Raw genomic sequence first — 24,621 nt, 5'->3', positions numbered from 1 at the left:
AGTTTAATGTCATGAATTATTAGATATCAACTCATTCTTTTAAAAAAAGATCTTAAGTTCTAAAGTGATCTGAAGTCTTTTAATATGTAGAACTAATGTTACGTTGACATTTTTATTTAATCTTATTATAACTGCAATTCATAACCTCTTTGATTTCCTTTTTTTTTCTGTTTTTCTTTCTTGGGGTTAAATAATTAATAAAGTGTGATATTTGGGTGAAAAAAAAAATGAAATGAGAAAGGGCTATGTATGCTATCCTGAACTCCTGAATGAAAGATGGGATAAGAATCTAGAAAATAAATAGCACGCAAACACTTGATCCTAACAAGCAATACTAAATGTTTCAGAATACAGAATATCGGAGTCGGAAAGAACATTGGAGCTCTACTAGTCCAATCCTCCCCACTTAAGCAGGAGATCCTATATCTTTCTGAACCAATGACTGTCCAGTCTCATCTTAAAAGCCTCCAGTGTTGAAGCACCCACAACTTCTGCAGGCAAGCAGTTCCACTGGTTAATTGTTCTCGCTGTCCATACATTTCTCCTTAGTTCTAAGTTGCTTCTCTCCTTGATTAGCTTCCACCCATTGCTTTTGGTCCTGCCTTCAGGTGCTGCGGAGAATAGCATGACTCCCTTCCCCCCCCTTCTTATGGCAGAATGCCTAAGGAAGCAGCAGTGGATATGAAGGAATGATATGCAAGAAATATTTTGCATCAAAGAACCATCTTTTAATTTAAGGAAAAAATGGAGGAGAGAGAGAGGGAGAAGAGAGCCATTTTGGTGTGGTAGTTAAGTCACCAGGCTTCAAATGGGGAGCTTGTGAGTTCTAATCCTGCCTTGGGCACAAAGTCTGCTGGAAGATTTGGGGCCAGTTGTGGTCTCTCAGTCCTGAGAAGGAGCCAATGGCAAACGACTTCTGAAATCTTGCCAAGAAAATACAGGGGCAGCTTTTTCCTAGCCAGTCATTAGGAGACATTGATGGGAGAGGGAGAGAAGGAGAGAGGGGGGGAGGGAAGAGAGAGAGGGGAGGGAGAGAGGAGAAAGAAAGAGGAGGGAGAGGGAGAGAGGAAGAAAGAGAGGGAGAGGGAGAAAGAGAGGGAGAGGGAGAAAGAGAGGGAGGGAGAGGGGAGAGGGGGAGAGAGAGAGGGGGAGAGGGAGAGAGGGAGAGAGATAGGGGAGAGGGAGGGGGAGGGAGAGAGAGGGAGAAAGAGAGAGAGAGGAGAGGGAGAGAGGAGAGAGATAGGGAGAGGGAGGGGGAGGGAGAGGGAGAGAGAGAGGGGAGGAGAGGGAGAGAGAGAGGGAGAGGGAGGGGGAGAGAGATAGGGGAGGGGAGAGGGAGAGAGAGGGGGAGGAGAGAAGGGAGAGGGAGAGGGGAGAGAGATAGAGGGAGAGGGAGAGAGAGGGAGAAAGAGAGAGAGAGGAGAGGGGAGAGGGGAGAGAGATAGGGGAGAGGGAGAGGGGGGAGAGAGAGGGGAGAGGGAGAGAGGAGAGAGAGAGGGAGAGAGAGAGACAGAGAGAGAGAGAGAGAGAAGGAGGGAGAAACTCTGAAGCACAGGTGTTGGACTCGCAGTATCACGGTGCCGTTACGTGATGTTTTGGGACGTTTTCCCCCTCTGCGGAGCTGTGGTGGTGGGCGTGTCCTGCACATGGTGCATCTGGTCCACGGGCTGCCACTCTGACACCCCTGCAAGTGTAACCCCTGCAAGGTCAGAGAATTAAGCAGAAGGGAAATCACACGCGCTAGGATTAATAAATCCCTTATTGGGATTGGTCAGCCGCTTTCAACCGAAGGGGATGAAGAACACTTGGTGAGGTCTTCTCTAACCCCCCGCCCCCCCCACCGTCATGTCAGGAGTGGAATGAAGTTTTTTTTTCAGCAAGATTGATTTAAACATACAGACTGTTGTAGGTAAGGCACCACCTCCCATGAGCAACTGTTCAAGGGAAAGGTTCCCCTCGCACATACGTGCTAGTCGTTTCTGGCTCTAGGGGGCAGTGCTCATCTCTGCTACAAAGCCAAAGAGCCAGCGCTGTCCGAAGACGTCTCCATGGTCATGTGACCGGCATGACTAAATGCTGAACGCGGACAGAACGCTGTTACCTTCCCACCAAAGTGGTCCCTATTTTTCTACTTGCATTTTACATGCTTTCAAACTGCTAGGTTGGAAGAAGCTGGGAGAAGTAACGGGAGCTCACTCCATTACGCGGCGCTAGGGATTCGAATGGCTGAACTGCCAATCTTTCTGATTGAGAAGTTCAGCGTCTTAGCCACTGAGCCACCATTCCAGAGGCCTTATTGTGCTATTTTCCCCTACCTTGATAGAAAAAAAGGATTTATAGGTAGTTCTCAACTTACAACCATTCGTTTTGAATCTGTTTAAAGTTACAGTGGCAGTGAAAAACAGTGACTTATGACCAGACCTTCCTCTTATGACTGCTGCAGTGTCTTTGCAGTGTCGTGATCAAAATTCAGATGCTTAGCAACCAGCATGTATGGTATACATACAGAACAGAACAGAACAGAATAGAACAGACAGAACAAAATAGAAACAGAATAGGAATACAAATAAGAATAGAATAGAATAGAATAGAATAGAATAGAATAGAATAGAATAGAATAGAATAGAATAGAATAGGAATAGAATAGGAATAGAAATTTGGAAGGGACTTTCGAAGTCTTCTAAACTAACTCCCTGCTCAAACAGGAGACCCGACACCATCTCGGACAAGTGACAGTCCAGAGTCTCTTCTTAAAAACCTCCAGTGACGGAGCACCCACGATTTCTGAAGGCCAGCTGTTCCATTGGTTGATTGTCCTTCTCCTTAATTCCAGGTTGCTTCTCTCTTTGGTTAGTTTCCAACCACTGTTTCTTGTCCTGCCCTCTGGTGCTTTGGAGAATAATTTGACCCCCTCTCTTCTTTGTGGCAGCCCCTCAAATACTGGAATACTTGCGTATCATGTCGTCCCTAATTCTTCTTTTGTTTAGACTCGCCAAACTCACCATTCTTCATATGTTTTAATCTCTAGGCCTTTGATCATCTTAGATGCTCTCCTCTGAACTTTTTCCATGTGTGTGTGTGTGTGTCTGTGTCTGTGTCTGTGTGTAGTATAGAGTCTCCTGCTTGAGCAGCGGGTTGGACTAGAAGACCTCCAAGGTCCCTTCCGGCTCCATTCTGGTTCTGATTGATGTACTTATGACGGTTGCAGTGTCCCACGTCATGCCACCTTCCCAGCTGGCGAAGCAAAGTCATTGGGTGGGTGGGTGGGGGGGGGAGACACAGATTTGCTTAATGACCACAGGGTTCACTTAACTACCAAGATTCATTTAATCATCGTGGCCAAAAAAAAAACAACAACGTAAAATCGACTCATTTAACAACCACCTTGCTTAAGAATGGAAATTCTGTGTCCCAATTGTGGTTGTAAGTCGAGCATTAACCTACGTGCAGAGCCTCTTGTCTCAAGGCTACTGATTTGGGATAGGAAAGCAGAAAAGCATATGGGGCTCAAACTAAAACCAGATGTTGCATACAAGGCAAGTTCCTGGGCACGTGTTGACTTCCTGAACTGGCTGATTTCTGGGAGAGAGAGAACGGGGTTTTTTTTTAAGAAGGAAAAAAACAACAGCGTAGCCAATTAGGATAACAGAGAAAGGCAATCAGAGGACTTCAATTCCAATATAATTCTAACTTTCGAAAGGGTAAAATCTTCTGTGAAAGCAGCAAGCTAGTGGGGCTATAAAAGCTGAGATCTGCAGACCAGAGTGACAACAGTAGAAAACCCCTGGTGGCCCAGTGGTTAGAAGACAGCATTGCAGGCTAACTCTGCCCACTGCCAGCAGTTCGATCCTGACCGGCTCAAAGTTGACTCAGCCTTCCATCCTTCTGAGGTGGGTAAAATGAGGACCCAGATTATTTGGGGGGCAATAGGATGACTCTGTCAACTGCTTAGAGAGGGCTGTAAAGCACTGTGAAGAGGTATATAAGTCTAAGTGCTCTCGATGTTATAGCTTAACTTCATTATTATGGAGCCCTGATGGCGCAGTGGTTAAAATGCACTGTTGCAGGCAAATTATGTCCACAGCCTGGAGTTTGATCCTGACGGGGCTCCAAGTTGACTCAGCCTTCTATCCTTCCCAAGTGGGTAAAATGAGGACCCAGATTGTTGGGGGCAATAGGCTGACTCTGGAAACTGCTTAGAGAGGGCTGTGAAGCGGTATATAGACGTCCTGTGGCACATCCCTCGTGGGTCACCAAACCACCAACTCAACCAAGTTAAAAATCAGCTGACCACCTTCAAACCAACCCAGGCTCTACATACCCAGCAGCTGCCACAGATGCATTGTGTTAGTTTAGGGCAACCCTTATCATCCCCTTCATGGGTTCGGTGAACCAGGGTAAGCTGGCATGGGGCCTCCCCAACCCTCTGCGCCAACCTGGTCCCGGTTTCTCATCCCACTCTCTTCTGGTGGGCTCCAATGGCTCCGCTCGCCTTCCCCACCCCACCCCGCCCCCATTCCCCGCCTGGTCTCCAGCCCGGGTTTTCTATGCAACGCCGCCTCCCAGCCATGCAAAGGGGAGGGTTTCCCCCCCCCTTCTCCTCTTCCAGGCTCAACGAAAGCGGATGGCTCCAGCCGCGGCAGCTGAAGGAGCGGCGGCGATGGGAAGTCCGAGCCGGGGAGCCATCTCAGCAGCCCCGGGACCCGCCGGCCTCCGCTGCTCTTCCTTCTCTGGGCTTGCGCTCCAGAAGACTTCTCGGCCGCGTTCCGCAGAGGCCACGATGACCTGATTTCCCTGGGGGTGCCGCCGCTGCCTTCGCCGGGTACCCTCGCCCGGCTTTTCTCCCAGAGCATCCGCCCGCCCGGCATCCTTTGGAGAGCCGCAGAGAAGAACCGCGCCGGCCCGAGGAGGAATGCGCGCCTGGCAGACGGAGCGCCATCCGGAGAGGGGCTGGAGAGGGAAGAAGAAAGGAGCGAGGGGGCCCTCTTAGCAGCACCTGCGCGCCCCGCACCCCCTCTGCCCATCCGCTCCCGCGTCTCCCAGCTGCTGCAACCCTACAGACTTTACAAAAGAAAAAGCGAGTACGGCGGAGAGCATCTCCTTCCAGAGACCGCCTCGTTGCCTTTTTTTGCGCGCTTTTTCTCTGTCTTTCTCACTCTCTTTCTCCTCCTGTCGAGTTGAGGGGGGCTTTCCTCTCTGACCGCTCGGTAGATTTTTTCCCCCTCTGGTCTTCTCTTTCATTGGTTCGGGTCTCTCTCTCGCTCTCGCCCGGCCGGTCCCCGTCTCCCCCATCTCTTTCTTTCTTTGCCAGCATTTTCTCCTCCTCCTCCTCTTGCTTTGTCGCCTAAAAGACATCTCTCCAGCAGCGGCTTGGCGGGCTTTGGCTCGGCATCCTCCGCGGGGAGAAGAAAAAAGCATCCGCTCTTTACTTTCCACTCCCCACCCCATCACCCCTCACGAAATTATTTAGAAGTTTGCAGATAACTCCTTCCCCTATTGAGGAAACGTTCTCTCTCTCTCTCTCTCTCTCTCTCTCTCTCTCTCTCAGTCCCCCGACAAGAAATAAAGTTATCCTTTTTAAATTTCTAGCCACGTCCTTTTTCTCTTCTCTCTTTCTGCGTGCCTTGCTCGGCTCCCCCCACCCTTCCTCTTGCAGGGCTTAAAGAGAAAGCCCAGGAAAACGTGGCTGCGTCCTAGGGTTTCTCTAGGTCAACTCTTTTTACTATTGAAAAAGGACCTGAAGTGTTTATTCAGAATCCAGCAGCCTCCTCGTCCTCTGCCACCCTCCCCCACTCTTTTTTTTTTTTTTTGCTACCCCGGGACTTTGGAATTTCATCGGGATTATCCCCCTGGCAAGCCAGTCAGACTGGAACACACAGCGACGACGTCGGAGAACTTGGTCTTCTGCAGTGTGCAATTGTGTGTGATTCCAACAACCTCCCCTTCCTCCCCCCAATATAAGGGGGGGTTTGGTTTTTCCCAAAGACCAGTAGCCTCTCAGAAGGTCTGGAGGAGGTTGGCGCTTTCTGGGACGGATTCCCTCTCTCTGCTGCAAAGGATGTTCTCTGCTTAACTTCCTTTCTGGCTCTCGCAGAGAGTCATGACAACCTTGCTTCCCAGCCTTGCAAACCTTTTATCTTTGGAGTGGGACCTCCAATTTGGTCTGCTTTGCCTCTTGCCTGCCAGCACTTGTCGCTTTAAATAACTCAACTGTGCAAACTGAGGGAGACTTGCCAAAGATGCAAGGATGGGGAAGGTGTCCTCGTCACCATCAGCCTCTTCCTGAAGGGGCTCCATCCCAGGTTATCCTCCTCCAAGCTTCCCTGCCCTTCTTCCAGTAATCGTCAGAAGAAGAAGAAGAAGAAGAAGAAGAAGAAGAAGAAGAAGAAGAAGAAGAAGAAGAAGAAGAAGAAGAAGAAGAAGAAGAAGAAGAAGAAGAAGAAGAAGAAGAAGAAGAAGAAGAAGAAGAAGAAGAAGAAGAAAGCAGCTCCAGTTGCACGTGTCCCACATTGGGAAGTTCTTGATGGCTTCTCTAAGGAGAGTGAAAGTCTTGCTGATCTTAAATTTGATTGCCGTGGCTGGCTTTGTCCTCTTCCTGGCCAAGTGCAGGCCCATTGCGATGAAGAACGGAGATGCTTTCCATGAAATTCATCCCAGGGCAGAAGTGGCCAACTTGACAGTCCACCCAGCCAACCCCATTCAAGATGCAGTGCTGAAGCGGTTGTCCCTTCTGGAGGACATTGTCTACCGGCAACTAAATGGTAGGTCTACTGTTTCTCTTAGGGGTTTGTTCCTCTAGTAACTCTCTTGCAGTTCCAACTGATCTGTTTTGGGTGGCTTTGTAAGAAATGACTGGATTGCATGTGATGAAGAATCTGGGTCAACAAGTCCCACAACTAGTGGCAAGACTGGAGAAGGTCTTGAAATCCATTACTTACCTATCCAGTTAGAAAGGGAAAGAACTGTATAAAATACTTCTTCCCTCGATAACTACAGTATTTTGACTTGATTTCAGGCAATGTCCAGTACATTTAAGACTGAGGCTTATTGGTTAACACAACTTACAGATAGAGGATATGAGGTAGGGAAGGGACTTGGTGAAACATTTGCTCATTAGTGTGGATAATACAGAATAAGCCCTCTGGATAGATACACCAGCTTTTCTCTGGTTGAATCCCCATACCTGCCAAATCTAGTTACTAAATTAACTCTTCTGGTGTGCACAATTTATCCTGGCATTATATTATCGCCTGGGCTAGATTTGCACAGTGGATTAAGATACACACTTCCCATCCTTTGATTTTAAAAATGCAACCGGCGGATGATGTTTAATTGATCTAGTTAAAGTTGCTGTGTGAACGTACTCCCTGAATTAAACGTGGTGTTCTTATCTTGTAAGATCAGGCACTTTGCTGTCCTCCATGCACTCTTAAAGATATTTAAAAGTCTGAATTTCAGAGTGTGAATTCCTGCATGTTGGCACCATCTGTTTTTGCAAGATGATGGTGGCTGCTTTCCTTGCGCTTCTCCTGTGTGCAGCTTTTCGCACCTGGCTAACATTTGGTGGGGTCCTCTGTGCATACAATTATTCTGGGGTATGTGCGCACATTGTGGCTTGGGTGGAAAATATCAGGATGTTGCCTGCTTTTCCCATGGAGCTTAAAAAAACCCATTTCTCTCCATTTTCAAAGCTCCCTATTATTTCAATCATTGCAAGTTTTTGGGATCCAGATACCCGACAGGGTAAAGTTAATAGCTAGCCTTGATGTCATCTCTGGGTGAAAATAGAGTAGGAAGAATCTGTTAGGAGGTAATTGCGTTCTGTCCCTTCACCAAGTTGGAGATAAAAGGAGAAGTTAGTTTTGAGAAACAATTTACCTCTAAACTCTTTCCTCCACCCGACTTTTCAACATAAGGATATTGACTTGAGCGAAGCTTATTTTAAAATGCTAAAGCTGCAACCTGACTGTGATGGGATTCAGCCTAAGTAAATAGACATTGTAATAAGCTGTAGGATTCTAAGAGGTTGAATCACCAAGTTTCCCATTGGCTGTGTTTGCACAATTTGCTTAACCAAGTCAGGTAAAAAAAATCTATTTGCTGCATTTGCATATCCGGCTTGGGTTGATTCATTTGATTAATATTAAGGCTGCTTAAGGTTGCTTTGTGTGGGGCAGGGAGAGAGAGAGATGTAATATGTTAGATGACCTTAACCTGTTTTGTCCTTTGGGTGAACCCCCAAAAGGACTAATCAGGGCAAATGTATTATGTGAACGCAGCCATTAAATATGGATGGTGTACTTTGTCTAAGGCCACTTAGCACATTCTTCTGAGCTTGGAAATAAAATACAGGTAGCAAGAATTAGATCAGTGGGGATGCCTTTGAGTTACTCTTTCTAAAACATTGGCCATGGGAAAACTGTATATTTTAGAACAGATCTCGCAGCCTCCAATTATCTCTGATTTGTGAAGCCCACAGAAATATCTATGGAGCTTCTCAGTCATCCAGGTTCATGGTTGTCCCAAACATGCTTTTTCAAAAGGCAAATGGACTTTGTTTTCCCTTGAAGACATTTTGCTTCTCATCTAAGAAGTTTCTTCAGTGCTGACTTCTTCAGTCAAAAGTGAAGAAGCTTCTTGGGTGAGAAGTGAAACAAAAAAAGTCTAATTGCCTTTTGAAACAGCACCTTTGGGACCCACAGAATTTGCTTTCGTTGTGATGCTGAAATTTGGCTATTAATGCTCATCCTGTTAACTATGAAGTAGCACCACCCTCTATCTTTTCATGCTTGCTTTTACTATTTTAAATTTAGAATATGTTGGCTTTGACTGTTCACAAACACACACACACACACACACATAATCCTAACCTTGGCCAACTGCATGAAGCAGTCCTGTCTAGCTAGATGACATGGACCTAACCATTGAAACTTGCTAATAAATGAATACATGGGGGGGGGGGATCTTTTGCACCCAAAGGCGAGAGAGGTATTTTATGAGGTGCAATTGTAGAGCTCTTCCAATTGTTGGAAGAAATATTCATCTAGTTCAGTTCCAAGCCAGGAGAAAGACAGTGGAAACACGAAGGCTGATTGGAAAGATGCTTTATTGATGAAGCAGAACCACATAGGTTCTGGGTAGCCGACCACATGGAGTTGAGAGCAAGGGGTTTTTGTACCTTCTCTTGGACTTTGCACTTGAGCTTCCAATTCCTGTGGAAGAACGTGTATTTTATCGGCTGTTGTCAGACTCCCACAGTGCAATGTACAAATCCTAGGACTTAGTCTGAGCTAAGGTTGGTTGAAATTTGGCTGATGCAATGAAGGGGCTTGATGGGCAATTCCTATTGTGGCTGAGGGCTAACCCTACCTTTGTTCAGACCTTGTTGCAGGAAATTTTTGCCTATGAATAGAGATACCTATGTCTTTATCTCTGAACTGCTGACATCTGCTGTGGGCAGGGTTGGGATTCTATAGATTCGGACCGGTTCGGACTGAAGCGTGCACTCACCAAAGCGGTTGTTACAGCAATTGAATCCCACCATTGGCTGTAGATTATTAAGAAGGTGGGGGCTGCTTTCCAAGAGCATGTTTCTGCATTTCTCATCCAGGGAAATATAATATTCTGCCTTTTTAATATTTCTCAAAATATTTCATTCTTCTAGGAGAGGGGTGGGTGCTAACTTTCTACACTATGAAAAAGGAACAGATAAGCATTTCTCCAAACATCAAAATCCCCTGTGCTGATCCTTTGACTGAGACCAGGGGTCCCCAAACTTGGCAACTTTAAGACTTGTGGACTTCCACTCCCACAATTCTCCAGCCAGCATAGCAATGGGAGTTGAAGTCCATAAGTCCATAAGTCTTAAAGTTGCCAAGTTTGGAGACCTCTGATTTAGACTTAAGAAGTTGTTACAGCAATCTGATCCTGCACCCTTTACAACCAAGGTATGATGTGGCCAGTGTTCATCTCCACAACGAGGCACAAAGAAGGCTGTCTTATTTATAGCACGGACCGTTGGATTTCTAGTGGTTGCAATCTTGTAATCCACATTAGCCATATCATACCTTGGTTCTGAAGGTGCAGGATCAAATTGCTGTAACAACTTCTTAAATCATATAACCAGCACAGGGCATTATGATTGCATTCACCCAGACCTTTGGTGTGTGAGAATAAGACCTCTCACTTCATCATGCTTTATTTGCATTGACTTTATTGCAATCGCTTTGTTTGATTATTTTGAGGTGGCATACAAGTTAAATTATTATTGGTTGGTTGCAAAGTCAGCCAGGCTATATTTGGCATTTTTATTCACCTATCCAGTTCTTTCCAAGGGCCTGAGATAGGCAAATGTTGTCATTTGATGGTATTAAAAGTGCTGCCACAGGTAGTAAACTGTTGCAAATAAAGTTGAGTTTTGCACTTGGCTCTTGGTGATTTGGTCGATGCCCAATAATGTTCAAATGGTGCTCTAAATATTTTGGGATTGCACCCAAGGCATTCCAATACTATTTGTACTACACTTGTTTTCGTTTGTCACACTTTACTTCTATTTGCAGGGTTTGTGATTTTACCTTTTGTGATTTTTTTCCAGTTCTTTCTCTTCGCTTTTGCTGTCTCCAGCTATTGCAATGTCCACCATCCAGATTGTTTATGTCTTTCTCATCAGCAATGGTTAAATGTTGAGGTGTCGTATGGCTAATGCTTGTCTGTTTAAATTCTGAAGTCCCGGAGCATTTTAGCTTCTTCATTTTCTATTACAGGTAGTCCTCGACTTACAACAGTTTGTTTAGTGACAGTTCAAAGTTACAACAGCACTGAAAAATATGATTTATGACCATTTGTTCATACTCATGACCGTTGCAGCATCCCCAGGGTCCCATGATCAAAATTCACACGCTTGGCAACTGGTTCATATTTATGATGGTTGCAGAGTCCCAGGATTATGTTAATTCTCCTTTGGCAACTTTCTGACAAGCAAAGTCAATGGGGAAAGCTTAACAAGCGGGTTACTAACTTATCAACTGCAGTGATTCGCTTAACAACGGTGGCAAGAAAAGTCATAAACCGGGGCAAAACTCACTTAACACGTGTCTCACCTAAACACAGAAATGTTGGGCTCAGTTGTGACCACTGAGTCGAGGATTACCTGTCCATTGTCTATTTTCTGGTCCTACCAGTTCTTCCTTGCAGTCAACTGATATTATCCTATCAGTCATATGTGTACATGTGAAATCACAGTTGCCAGTTCTTTAGCTAGTGTTGGCCTTCGTACGCATTGAGCTCCTCCCAAGAATAAGGATGTCGTAATGTATCAGTGTAGTATGTGTGTGGATCCAAGCAGGGTGGCCTTTTTTAAAAAAAATCACACTGGAGGATGTAAATACCAGTCACAAGTAATCTTTTTCAGTGACATTGTAACATTGAACAGTTGCTAAACGCACAGTTGTAAGTCAAGGATTCTCTTGTCGTTGACCTGGATTGCTCGACTAATAATGATTTAATACCAAAATAACTTGAAAGTATCAGGTTTTGCCTATGTAGGAGCCATGGTGGCACAGTGGTTAGAATGCAGTACTGCAGGCTGACTCTGCCCACTGTCAGTAGTTCAATCTTGACGGGTTTAAAATTGATTGTTGGAATTGTTAAAATTAAGATTATTGGCGGCAATATACTAACATTGTAAGCTGTCCAGAGATGATGTAAAGCACTATGAAGTGGTATATATGCCTAATTGCTATTGATATTTCTAGCCAATACCTATTGTAGATAGTCTTGAGATTTTGCTTATAGCAGGTGGTAACCCTAGCTGAACTTGGCTGAAGCAGTGTTGGACTTCAATAATGAATTGTTAGATGGTAGACCTGAGGAAAGGGACACGGTGGCTCAGTGGCTAAGATGCTAAGCTTGTCGATCAGAAAGATCAGAAGTTTGGCGGTTCGAATCCCTAGCGCCGCATAATGGAATGAGCTCCCATTACTTGTCCCAGCTTCTGCCAACCTAGCAGTTTGAAAGCATGTAAAAATGCAAGTAGAAAAATAGGGACCACTTTGATGGGAAGGTAACAGAGTTCCATGCACCTTTGGAATTAAGTCATGCTGGCCACATGACCACGGAGACATCTTTGGACAGCACTGGCTCTTCAGCTTTGTAACGGAGATGAGCATCGCAACCTAGAGCTGGAAAAAACTAGCATATATGTGCAAGGGGAATCTTTACCAATAGACGGGTGGGATACGACAGGGTTAACTACCGGTTCGGGATTTACAAGCTTCCCTGCCCTCTATGAGCCGTGCGCCTGTAAATTGTCATTAGGACATCATGAGCACATCATTAGCATGCTGCTGTGCCAAGAAGCAGCCTTTGAAACAGCCCTCTTTTCTTGTTTTTTTAACTGCAGCTGTGCCTCGTTCGGCAACTGAAGTTGAAAAATCAGGAAATAAAGATCAGGTAAGAGTCCGGGTGGGCAGGTGCACAAAAGCATCAGCAGACATAGAACCAGTTCTATGTCTGCTGCTCTTCAGAGCTACCAGTTCTACAGAGGTGGACAGAACCGGTAGAAACCCACCCCTGCCTTTAGACCTGAGGAAATTTTGGACTATAGCATAAACTGGGAAGTTGGGGGGGAAAGTAGCTCTGAAAGAATGCAGTTTCATACTGTTGCCAAGAAAAACTTCATGACATCATCAGGTCTAGAATGTGACTTGAAGGACATTTATCTTCTGACTTTTAATAGACTCTTCCCTGGTTCAATGTAGGAGCGTGCCTTTAAGTCACCTATGGCAGGGGTGTCAAACTCAAAGCCCGCAGGGTGCTTGGATCTGGCCTGTGGTGCCAGTCTGGAAACAGCAAAGGACCGTTTTCACTAGCAGAGGGCTGCAGGAGGCCATTGCGGTCAAAAATGGAGTGCAGAGAGCCACATGGTCCCCCCAGGCTCTGATTTCACTGGCAGAAGGCTTGGAAAACAAATTAAAAACAAAACAAAAGGAGACATGTTTCCACTTTTGCATTTGAGCATGCAAGAAGGGACAGGAAAGGAGAAAGGGAAAGAGGAAAGACAAAGATGGAAAGATGGAAAGAAAGCAAAGAAAGAAAATAAGGAAAGAAGAGAAGGAAGAAGAAAGGAGAATAAAGAAGGAAGGAAAAAGAAGAGAAGGAAAGAAGGAAATTATAATGAGAGTGAGGGAGGCTGTGAGGGAAGTCCTGCCTTAGCACTTGGCCACCACAGATGACCTCAACATGAGTGACATCGAGCTGACCACACCCACCATGGCCATGCCTCCTGGCCACGACTGCCCTGGCCCTCCGAGGTCAAACATAACCATAATGAAGCCCTCAATGAAATCAAGTTTGACACCCCTGACCTATGGTGTCTCTCTCAGCATAAACACATGGTGACTTGTATACCTTGCAGATTGACTTCACTCAGGTTGGTGAAAAAAAAAAACACCCATTGTTTGGGGGAAAGGCGAGCAATTGAAGCCAGAAATTTCTTCTTTGTTGGCGATTCTGTGTGTAGTCGCTGCTATTTTTTTTTTTTTTTTACAAAAGGTGACTTGCAGACAAAAAAAAAAAAAAAGGGCAAGCACAACCAACATCCTTTGGTGAGAGAGTTAGAAAGGTACACACTGCATTTACTTAAATTATGTAGCGTGCTGAGTGGTGCAGTTTTGAGATGCACAAACTCATCATAATAGGCCTCAGACCAGTAATAAAGATCTCTCTATTAAATTGACAGGGCATGGCTTTAAACCTATACATCGTGTTCCGGCCTAAGGTCTATAAAACACAGGGGTGTTTTTTTTTCTAGATGGTGTAGGGTCAACTTGGAAAAGCCACTAAGTTTTAGACAACTATTTTCAGAGCTGAACTATAACCTTCATCTTTCAGTTTGAAAGGCAAACTGTCTCAGAGAGTCTGTACAGTTTCTCAGTCATCCAGGTCATGGTTGTCCCATGGTTGTGTTTTTCAGGAGGCAATGAGACTTTCTTGTTTTTTTTCTTTTGGAGATGTTTCACTTCTCATCCAGGAAGCTTCTTCAGCTCTGGCAGGATAGTGGAGAATGGAAGGGATGAACTCCCTAAGTAGGAATGGATCAGGTGACCTTGAGGACACAGATTAACCTCCAAGTGGCCTCAACAATTCTCTAAAACGATGCAAATGACCAGCTGTCTTCAAGAAGTATAAATCCTTCCATTCCTCACCAATCCTGTCAGAACCAGAAGAAGCTTCTTGGATGAGAAGTGAAATGTCTTCAAAAGAAAAAAACCAAGAAAGTCCAGTTGCCTCCTGAAAAAGCACCGTTGAGACATCTCAGAGAGTAATGCCACTGTTCAGACTATTAGTACAGGTAGTCCTTGACATATTAGATTAACAGAGTTGGAAGGGACCTTGTAGGTCACCTAGTCAGGGGTGGGATTCTACCGGTTTGGCCCGGTTCTATAGAACCGGTAGCTCTGAAGAGCAGCTGACACCGAACTGGTTCACTCTGAAGATCTTCTTTTCTTCAGTTGGGCCCACCCGCCCACCTGGACTCTAGGCTGTCCTTTATTCCCTGCTGAAACAGCCTCAGTTGCTTTGCGTGGCACAGCTGAGTGCCGCGCGTCAGCAGGAGAAAGTTATGTCTTGCAGGAGAAGTTGATTTACAAGTACTGTGTATGCGCACACAGCACATGTTTGGTGCATGTGTGTGTGCAAACTGTGTGTGTGTGTTCAAAGCACGTGCATGTGTGCAAAGTGCATGTGTGTGTGCAAACTGTGTGCATGTGTGCAAAGCATGTGTGTGCATGCAAAGTGTGCGTTCACCAAACTGGTCGTTATGCCGGTAGGATCCCACTCCTGCATCTAGTCCAACCCCCCATCCAATATAGTGTGGACTTACAACAGTTCGTTTAGTGACCATTCCCTGAGTCTACTTTGAGGTTATTTATGATCTGGTTTCGAAGTTGCCATGGTTAGTCTTGCAAACCTCAGGCACCACTCTACTGCGGTATTTAGAAATGTCCTTCTCCATCAGAATATTTCTTTTAGGGCCATATTGTAGTCTTCTCTCCATAGGACAGATCCCCCCCTCTCTCTCTTTTCACCCTCCCTCTCTTTCTCTTCTCACAAGCTTCTGATGTTTGCATTTTATAGAAGACGCCTCAAGGCCATTGAATTAGCTGAGCTATAACTATAAAGTCAATGGCAAAAGCCTACAGTTTCTATTTCTTTAAATAAGGTTTGAGCAGTCAGACCTCAATGATCAAGTAATTTGGAGGATTAAGCCAGAGAATGAGGCAATAATAGCAAAAGTGCACCCAAATGTTGCTGTAGGAAGAGATTTGGGCAGGGAATGTAAGTGTCCATTCTCATCCAAACACAGTCACTACATATTTGTAAATAAACTAAAGATTTTAGTCCTTCCAAAGTCTCACTCTTGATGCTGCTGGTTCCTAGAGGTATACAAATTGGTGTCATTTGATTGTAAGAATTGATTTGATTCAAACTTTCAAAATCAATGCCTTAATCTGATTTGGAAAACCAATTCAGTTAGAGAATTAAAAAGGTGCCCTCTCTACGGGAAGTCCTCTACTTGCAATCACAATGGAGCCTCAGATTTTGTGGCTAAACGAGACAGTTGTTAAAAGAATTTTGTCCCGTTGTATGACCTTTCTTGCCACAGTTGTTAAGTTAGTAACATGGTCGTGAAATGAATCGGGTGTCAACTCATAAAATATTTCTATGGTCTTTTTAGAGTTGCCAACAGAAAGGGAGGGGGGGAGCAGTGCAGCAGTTTGCAAACCAAAAGTGCATTCCATAAATGTTTTCAAAGATAGTCACTAGGTGACTGAAGTTTCTGCCATGCAAAATTCTAACTGGAGAGTATGATTGATGACTCTTGGCTATGGATGTGTCCCATTGGAGAATATGAATTACGATATACCCAGGGGGTGGGGGAAAACCAGGGTCAAGGGTGAAAATGAATTATGTGTCTCAGAGTCAGCTATACCCAGGAAATGCTGGACCTTTTAACTCCCAATAAATCCTTTTGTAGTCTTGGAAATTTGGCTCAAGGCTCATGATTTAATTGGGGCAACTGCCAGAATCCTGACATCGGGCTTCCCCATTGATTTTGCTTGTCAGAAGGTCACAAAAGAGGAATCATCTGACCCCAGAACACTGCAACCACCATAAATATATGCCAGTTGCCCAAAGTTCAAATTTTGATCATGTGAAAAACAGTCATAAGGCACATTTTCAGTGCTGTTGTAACTTTGAATGGTCACTAAACGAATGGTTGTAAGTTGAAGACTACCTTTACATATATATGTACACACACACACACACACACACACACACACACACACACATTCAGGACAACCAATTAGTGGGGTGTAAGATCCAGGCAGCAATAGCATCAGGGGTGAGCTTCAAAAATTTTAGCGAAGGGTTCTCAGCCCAGTTGCTGGGTGGGCGTGGCCATGGTGGGCGTGGCCTAGTCGGCCTCCTGCACCATGGTGGGAGGGGTTTACCCTCCCTGGGCTCTGGAGGCTCTCTGGAAGCTGGAAATGGGCCCATTTCCAGCCTTCCCGAACTTCCAGGAGGCCCGTTTTTCATCCTCCCCACAGCATCCACGTGTGCCTTGCACTTACCTGCATCAAAAACGGGCCGCGTGGGAACTCCTGGGAGTGGTGGGGTGGGCGGGGTGGGGCCAACCAGGAGTGGGATTTGGGGGTCCTCCGAACTGCACGGAATCTTAGCTAGGGGCTCTCCTGAGCCCCTGCGAACACACTGCAGCTGACCCCTGAATAGCATAACATTGAATGATGTGCAGGAACATCTGCATAGAATATGGGCTACACCTTCCCAAGTCCAGATGGGAGATTCCACAGAAGGTTAGGGAGAACAACAGGGCTAAGATCCCGTAGGGATTCCAGATCCAAACAGACAGGTAGGTGGTGGCCAATCAACCGGACATCATGGTTATAGACAAGGACCAGAAGATAGCTGTGGTGCTGCTAGAGGTGACAGCAGCTTCAAGAAGGTGTCTGAGAAGCTAGGGAAGTACTAGGCCCTGAATGAGAGAAGATGTGGAAAGTAAAGGCTGAAGTGGTCCCAGTGGTCGAATCAATGACTCCTAAACTATGAGAGGGGCTCCAACAGATCCCAAAAACAACATCAGAGAACCCCATCCAGATGAATGCAATGCTAGGACCAGCTAAGGTCCTGCATCCTCAAACTCCCAGGTCTGTGGTAGAGGACCCAAGATTGAGGAAGACTAGACCACTCATAGGGGTGAGAAGGAATACTGTCTCTCTCTGTCTGTCTGTCTGCATCCACTGAAGCTTATTCAATCACTGGATTGATTTGGAAGCATTAGTTTGAGTAAACATAGTATGTAACAGAGGTGGTATTCAGCAGGTTCTGACCAGTTCTGGAGAACCGGTAGCGGAAATTTTGAGTAGTTTGGAAAACCAGTAAATATCACCTCTGACTGGCCCCACCCCTACCTATTCTCTGCCTCCCGCGTCCCAGCTGCTTGGTTGGGTCTTCTTTTGTTGCCCTGCACAGGAGAACAGAGCTGGAAAGCAGGTTAGCGGGTGGGGAGGGAATGGGATTTTGCAGTAACCTTCCCCCGCTATACCCACCAAGCCACGCCCACCACGCCACACCATACCCACCAAGTCATGCCCACAGAACCGGTAATAAAAAAAAATGGAATCCCACCACTGGTATATAAATCAAGAATCTGATTCAAGGAGGCAAATTCATAAATCCTATTGAACTGAGATGCATTTTTGCACAGATTTGTTAATTAGCTCCTCAAATCACACATCTTTCTTTTTGTACAACTAGTATTTTCTACTGAAATATCAAGCAGTATAACTCTTCTGAGGTGTAAAGAAGGAGTTTTAAATCTGCCCTTTGGGTTGGAGCATGGTTGGAAGCTATAAAGCCTCTGGGTGAGAATTCTATTGAAAAGTGGACTTGAAAAGACACAAAGTATGTTTTTAAGTGTTCTCAACAGATTTTCAGATTGATGTGTGGACCTCCGCATGTTCTCTTGATAGCTTTTTCTTTGCAGATCTTAAAGTTAGTGCGGCTTTGAGTTACACAGTCAACACTAATGGCTTGTGTCTTTTTTTCCCAAAAACTTCCTGTGAGCATAATATATAATTGTACCATGAAAAAACTGGCCAACAAAAAGAGTCAAATTGGCCTCTTGGGAAAGGCTCTTCTGATTTTGCTATTTCGTTTTCTGAAAATCTTTTTGCAAAGGAAAAATGGTCTTGGAACTGTAAAAGGCAGGAAACAATAGACTCACAATTGGTTGTTGACCTATATTGTGGCAACTTATAAGGCAACCCCCTTTTTTGTTCAAGGGACTATTTTTCCAATCTCTTATTGAAGATAATCGAGATGGGGTTGGACTAGAAGACCTCCAAGTTCCCTTCCAGCTCTATTCTGATTGCTTGATTAATAGAGGTTCATTCCGATCCGAACCATCCAATTGTTTCAACTGAGATTCTCAAACTAGTTTGACTGGGATCTTCAAGTCAGCACAATTCAATGAATTATGCTATAAAAAAATAAATGGATAATCCAAAAGATATCTGAAGAAGTTCAACTTGAATTGAATATATCCATTTGGGCAGTTTGGATTTAAATTAACAATTAATCTTGTTTGGACCTTTAGTTGAATTGCCTTCTAATGGAAGCCCAGACTGAATATTCACATGCCCTTATTAGCTAACTATCTCCAGCATTCAGAGTTCTCTCTTCTCTTCTCTTCTCTTCTCTTCTCTTCTCTTCTCTTCTCTTCTCTTCTCTCCTCTCCTCTCCTCTCCTCTCCTCTCCTCTCCTCTCCTCTCCTCTCCCCTTCTCTCTCTATCAAAAATTCATCTACATATCTTTTATCTATCCCATCTATCCACCTATCCAATTCAGATGCATGTATTATGAATAGTTGAATCTGTGTGGGACCAAAAGAGGATGTTACAGTATATGATCTTGAAGGCTGATATACAAAAATTCCCTACTCAGAGAGGCAACGCCCCATGATTCTGTTCATACAAAACCAATAAAACAGGCATTCCTTCAAGTGTGTGTATTACAAAGATATTAATACTAGCGTCATCTCACCAATACTGTATAAATACTCAGGGCATACAGGACAATGTTATGTCTTTCTGATGCTTGTAGACACTAAACCTCCGACAACATACAACCTTCCCATGTTCTGCACCGCAGCAATTAAAATCCATCAGATGATGGCCTGTGCCTCAAACTAGTCTCAACAAGCATCCAATTTGTTATGTAAGAGTGCCTTATGCTATATAGATTAGATAACCATGTATTAACTTTTATATGTTCTTGTATTTAATTAATGTTTTATTCCTTTTCATATATATTTTTTAAAATATATATTTTTTGTTTTTAATTGTTTTTAACCTGGTGTGTTTTATAATTTTTAGCTTTTAAAATTACTAATTGTATTTTATTTTTCTAATGCTGATCTCTAACCATAATGAAGATTTTGATTACATCCTCCCCCTTTTCAATAGCTGGGTGGTTGGCCTTGAGTGCCTGTTTTTTTTTTTTAAAGAGTCTGCTTTATTTCTGAAGTAGAAAACTCACCCCAAGACATGTCTGAAGAAGAATAAATTGCCAACCCCTCCCCAGCCCTGTTTTTCACCACTGCATATATTTCTATCTTGCTTTTATTTGTTTTATATTCAAAGGAGCTAATACTCCACTCTGGAACGCCATTGTTAAACCCTGGCAACCAAACAAAGCGAAGCATTAATAAAATTGTCACAATTACGTTTTTCAGGAAAAAGCTGGGAACAATCTCCATTGAAACGAGAGCGGGTGGGGTTCAACCTGTGGGAATGTACAGTACAGGGATTTAATAAAAGATACTCAGCCTGAAATGCAGGGCTTGGCTTTTAATTAAAGTAGCAAACCATTTCTCTCGATTTATCCTGATTATTCTTTGGCTTCCTCATTCTCACACTTACTTGGCGTCAAGGAGATACACAGTATATAATGGTTGTTTGTATCTCACCTTTATTATTGTTTACAAATAACTCAAAGTGACAAACATACCCAGCACACCTTCCTCCTCCTATTTTCCCCACAACAACAATCCTGTGAGGTGGGTTGGACTGAGAGAGAATGACTGGTCCAAAGTCACCCAGTTGCCTTTCATGGCTAAAATGGGACTTGAACTCACAGTCTCCTGCTTTCTAGCCTGGTGCCTTAACCTCTAGACCAAACTGGCTCAAAGGGTAGCTCAACACTCAGAGGCCTTTTAAAAGTTGGTTCTCTCTCTCTCCATCTCTCATCTCTCTCTCTCATCTTTTATCTCTCTTATCTTTCATCTCTCTTTGTCTCTGTCTCTGTCTCTGTCTCTGTTCTCTCTCTCTCTCTCTCTCTCTCTCTCACACACACACACACACACACCTCTCATTTCTCATCTCTCATCTTATCTCTCTCATGTCTCACTTCTCTCTGTCTCTGTCTCTGTCTCTCTCTCTCTGTCTCTCATCTCTCTCCATCATCAGTGTTAGCCATTATCTACTTTGAGTAACGAAACATCTGCAAGAAAATAACCAAACTCAAAGAGCATCAAGGATCCCTCATTTCAACCCTGAGCTACAAGTATCCTCCTTTATTGGGAACTGGCAGCTATTTCTGGTTTTTCAGCAAAACTGCACCCATAGCAAACCATTGGCTCATTTAATTCACTTAATGATCCTGGGTTCATTTAATGACTGCCAAAAAAATCACAACATTGATTCAGTCACAGTCTAAAGGGCTGCCACAAAGAAGAGGGTGTCAGCCTATTCCCCAAAGCACCTGAGGGCAGGACAAGAAGCAATGGATGGAAACTAATCAAGGAGAAAACCATTCTAGAACTAAGGAGAAATTTCCTGACAGCTAGAACAATTAATCAGTGGAATGTTTTGCCTCCAAAAATTGTGGGTGCTACAACACTGGACATTTTTAAGAGGAGGTTGGACAACCATTTGTCTAGAAAAAGTGCAGAGAAGAGCAACCAGGATGATTAGGGGATTGGAGACTAAAACATATGAAGAACAGTTACAGGAACTGGGCTTGGCTAGTCTAGTAAAGAGAAGGACCAGGGGAGACATGATAGCGGTCTTCCAATATTTGAGGGGCTGCCACAGGGAGGAAGGGGTCAAGCTATTTTCCAAGGCACCTGAAGGCCAGACAAGGAATAGCGGATGGAAACTGAACAAGGAGAGAATCAACCTGGAAATAAGGAGAAACTTTCTGACAGTGAGAACAATCAACCAATGGAACAGAAGTTGCCCTTGGAAGTTGTGGGAGCGCCATCACTTGAGACTTTCAAGAAGAAGAGAAGAAATGGTATAAGGTTTCCTGCCTGAGCAGGGATTTGGACTAGAAGAAATGTAATGTCCCTTCCAACTCTGTTATTCAGTATTCTGTACATTTTGTGACTGTCATGAGTTACAGCCATGATAAACAGGCTCCATTACGATCATTACTTGAGGACTACCTGTAAACTCTACCAGTTTTCCTTTATCCTTTAGCAAGCAAAGTCGATCGGTTACCTTGACGCTCTGGGAGACAATTATGTTAATCTTGAAAATTATTCAGTTTTTCTACTTCCCTGCTTCTCAGACCTATTTATTGTGGTTGAGGTACTGTCAGATTTCATGCCGCTTCTATTCAGCAAAATCACGAGGCCTAGCAGAACAAGATGGATGCTTGGTTCATCCGGGTGGGTTAAGGGCTAAGCTTACATTCTTGAGGATGAATGAAAGAATCAGCTGATATACTTAGCATCTCTTGCTATTATGGTGATGTCTAATTATTGTCTTCTGCAAGTAAGAGCCAAAATGAATGCCACTTACAGGTTAAATTGAAACCACAGTTAGATTTCTTTATCATTTAACATCTCTACTTTAAGAATTAGCATCCTCCTAAAATGAGTCAGAATTAGACTATAACAAGTAACTAAATAAATATATGACAGAAGGATGACTAAACTATGGAAAAACATGCTACAAATTAAACTTTCATCAAAACATCATAACATGGAGAGCATCTGTTTGGATGTACTGCTGCGTAAGCAACATCCCACCGTTTCCCAAAAAGCTTCCCAATAATCTTATTTAAAAAGCAACTAAAAATAAGTAAAAATGAAATGTCATTGGTATAAATAAATAAAATATGGAAATGAAACTGAATGATTTACTTACTTGTCTTAATGATATTCATTCTTTTTTTCTTGAGATTTAATTTTTAATTATGTATGAGGCTTTCATCCAACCTTCATTACTTTATAAGTAACTCAAAGTGGCAAACATACCAAATATTCCTTCCTCTTCCTCCATTCCCCACAAAGACCTTGTGAGTTGGGTTGGGCCTAGAAGGAGTGACTGGCCCAAGATCACTCAGCTGGCAGGACTTGAACCGAGGGGTTCTTGGTGCTCTCTGAGCTTGGTTTTTTTTTTTCTTGCAGGGGCTTCATTTCTTGCAAACCTTACATTTCAACCCCGAGCTGCAAATATTCTCCTTTATTGGTAGTACTAGAACTCACAGACTTCTGCTGTCAAGTTCGAAGCATGCTTTTGCTGTTGCAACCATTATCACTTCTAAGCTGGCTAACAAACCAGGGGGGAGGGAAGAGGGCAATGGAATGTAGGCTCCAGACATCAAGAAGGCAATTGTGAGAGCCAAGGACACTTCCACAGGTGTTTGCCAAACTCAAGGGCTTTTTCTCATAACAATACAATGAGATTCAACTGGAAAATGTGACATGCTCTAATAGGGGGAGGGAGAACCCTATAATTTAATTAGGTGGATTTGCACGGGAATTAGCTAGATCTGGTTTTTGCCCTCATCAGTGCCAAAATGATGTACTCAATAAAGTTTTGCATTCAGAGATTGGATCATCTCGACTGTGCCTCCTTTGGTTGGGTTTGTCAGTTGGAATATTGACACCCGTTTTCTAGGCCAGAACATAGACATAAGAAAGGATACAAGTGACTGGAAGAACAGAACACCTACTGTAATCCAGCTGTAACTAAGAGGAGACATCAGAATCACACTGTCTCCAAGATTTGGGAGAAGAACCATGTCTTCAATAATTGCCTGAACAGTGTAAGAGGGAGAGTCTCATAAATCTTTACAAGGACAGAAAAGATGGTGTGCAAACTAGGAAAAAGACACTCAAAACATAGGATGGAGAATTAAGTCATCACTAAAGCCTGAATGAGAGAGAGGGGGGGAATCCTATGATTTCCTTTTGATTAGTTAAAGAATGGGAGGTGGGGAAGAAGAGAAGAGAGAGAATTTTATTTCTATACTAGCTCGATACCCATGCTTCGCTACGAAACTATGTGGTTGGGCTTAGTTTTTGGGGAGGAAAATAAGGAAAAATTCTGCCTCTGAGTACCAGCATCCATCGGTATTCATCTGGCTAGTGTCCTGTCAGTGTGTGAAAGAGTTGAAGGCTGTTTGGAAATTGAAACAGTATTTGCTGTGTGAGCAAGAAGGAGACAACAAGGAGCCTGGGTGTGGCTTAGCTCAACTGTTCTGTACTAAAGCTTCTTGGTACTGTGAAACTAAAACTGAAACTGAAACTCCTCTCCGCTGCTTGCGTTTTATATTTGGAACTGATTTCTTTTCAGGTGGGGAGGGGGAGTAGAACTCCTTAGCATCAGAGCGTGTTAATAATAATATACAAAATACTAATGCTCTGATGGTCATTTTGAAAAATCCTTTCTTAGTGAGCACTTGGAAGCTAAGAAGAACACGCATGCCAAATTTCAAGTTTGTAGGCTTTACGGTTCTGGAGATTTTGTGATGAAGCATGAGTGGTATTTCACATATATATATATATTATATATATATATATATATAAATTAGATATAAATTAGATATTAGATATTTATTTATATTTATATTTATATTTATATTTATATTTATATTTATATTTATATTTATATTTATATTTATCTCTCTCTCTCTCTCTCTCTCTCTCTCTCTCTCTCTCTCTCTCTCTCTCTCTCTCAAGAGCCTGAGTCAATTCTGTAGATGTTGTAGAGACTCCAAATTCTAGGGATAAAAGAAGTTGTCAGCCAAAAGGTTGATGGGCTATGTTGCTAGGCCTGATGTAAAATTAATGATTGTCTTGCTGAGAGTTGAACTGTAGAAAGAAATGGTATTGAAACAAAAATGCTTATGGCTTATGGAACAGGAGGAGCCATTTTTTAAAAAACTGTGGGCTTTTTCTCAGTTTTTCAATGCTGTATACACTTACAGAGTTTGAGCACTGCATGATAAAAGAATCACAGTTCCTTGGGTGCGAGGAACCTGTGAGTTTAAATTGATGGTGGGAAAAACAGTCAAAATCTGTAACGTCCATTATTTAAGGCAGATGTGTAGGATTTGTTGGTTCCTCAGTACTGAAATGGCTAAGCAGTTGGTTCACACTGTGGTTGCATCTTGCTCGGATTGTTGTAACTGCCTATGGCCTGGTTACTTTCTTGTATGCATAACGCAATTCTGCATAATGGTCTAGGCCAGGGTTGTCCAACTTTGGCAATTTAAAAACCCGTGGACTTCAACTTCTAGAATTCC

At 43.6% G+C, this 24,621-nt stretch overlaps 1 protein-coding gene across 2 annotated transcripts in view; it reads left to right on the top strand.

Annotated features, from left to right (window-relative positions):
• The first annotated feature begins 4,590 nt into the window (after positions 1-4,590).
• Positions 4,591-24,621, top strand: part of GALNT17 (polypeptide N-acetylgalactosaminyltransferase 17) — a 339,139-nt gene continuing 319,108 nt past the window's right edge. The window contains exon 1 of one of the 2 annotated variants that reach the window (XM_087957552.1): positions 4,591-6,761. In XM_087957552.1, coding sequence (XP_087813678.1) covers positions 6,524-6,761 — 238 coding nt within the window. In that variant the 5' untranslated portion in view covers positions 4,591-6,523. The remainder of the gene's footprint in view (positions 6,762-24,621) is intronic. The other variant, XM_087957547.1, reaches the window with a different exon arrangement.

The sequence above is a fragment of the Notechis scutatus genome, chromosome 1 (genome assembly GCF_049901735.1).
Source record: "Notechis scutatus isolate UNSWTSFEM ecotype Mainland chromosome 1, rNotScu1.2, whole genome shotgun sequence".
Taxonomy (NCBI): Eukaryota; Metazoa; Chordata; class Lepidosauria; order Squamata; family Elapidae; genus Notechis; species Notechis scutatus.
The sequence above is the reverse complement of the archived record's forward strand: the minus strand, read 5'-3'. Positions and strand labels throughout refer to the sequence as shown.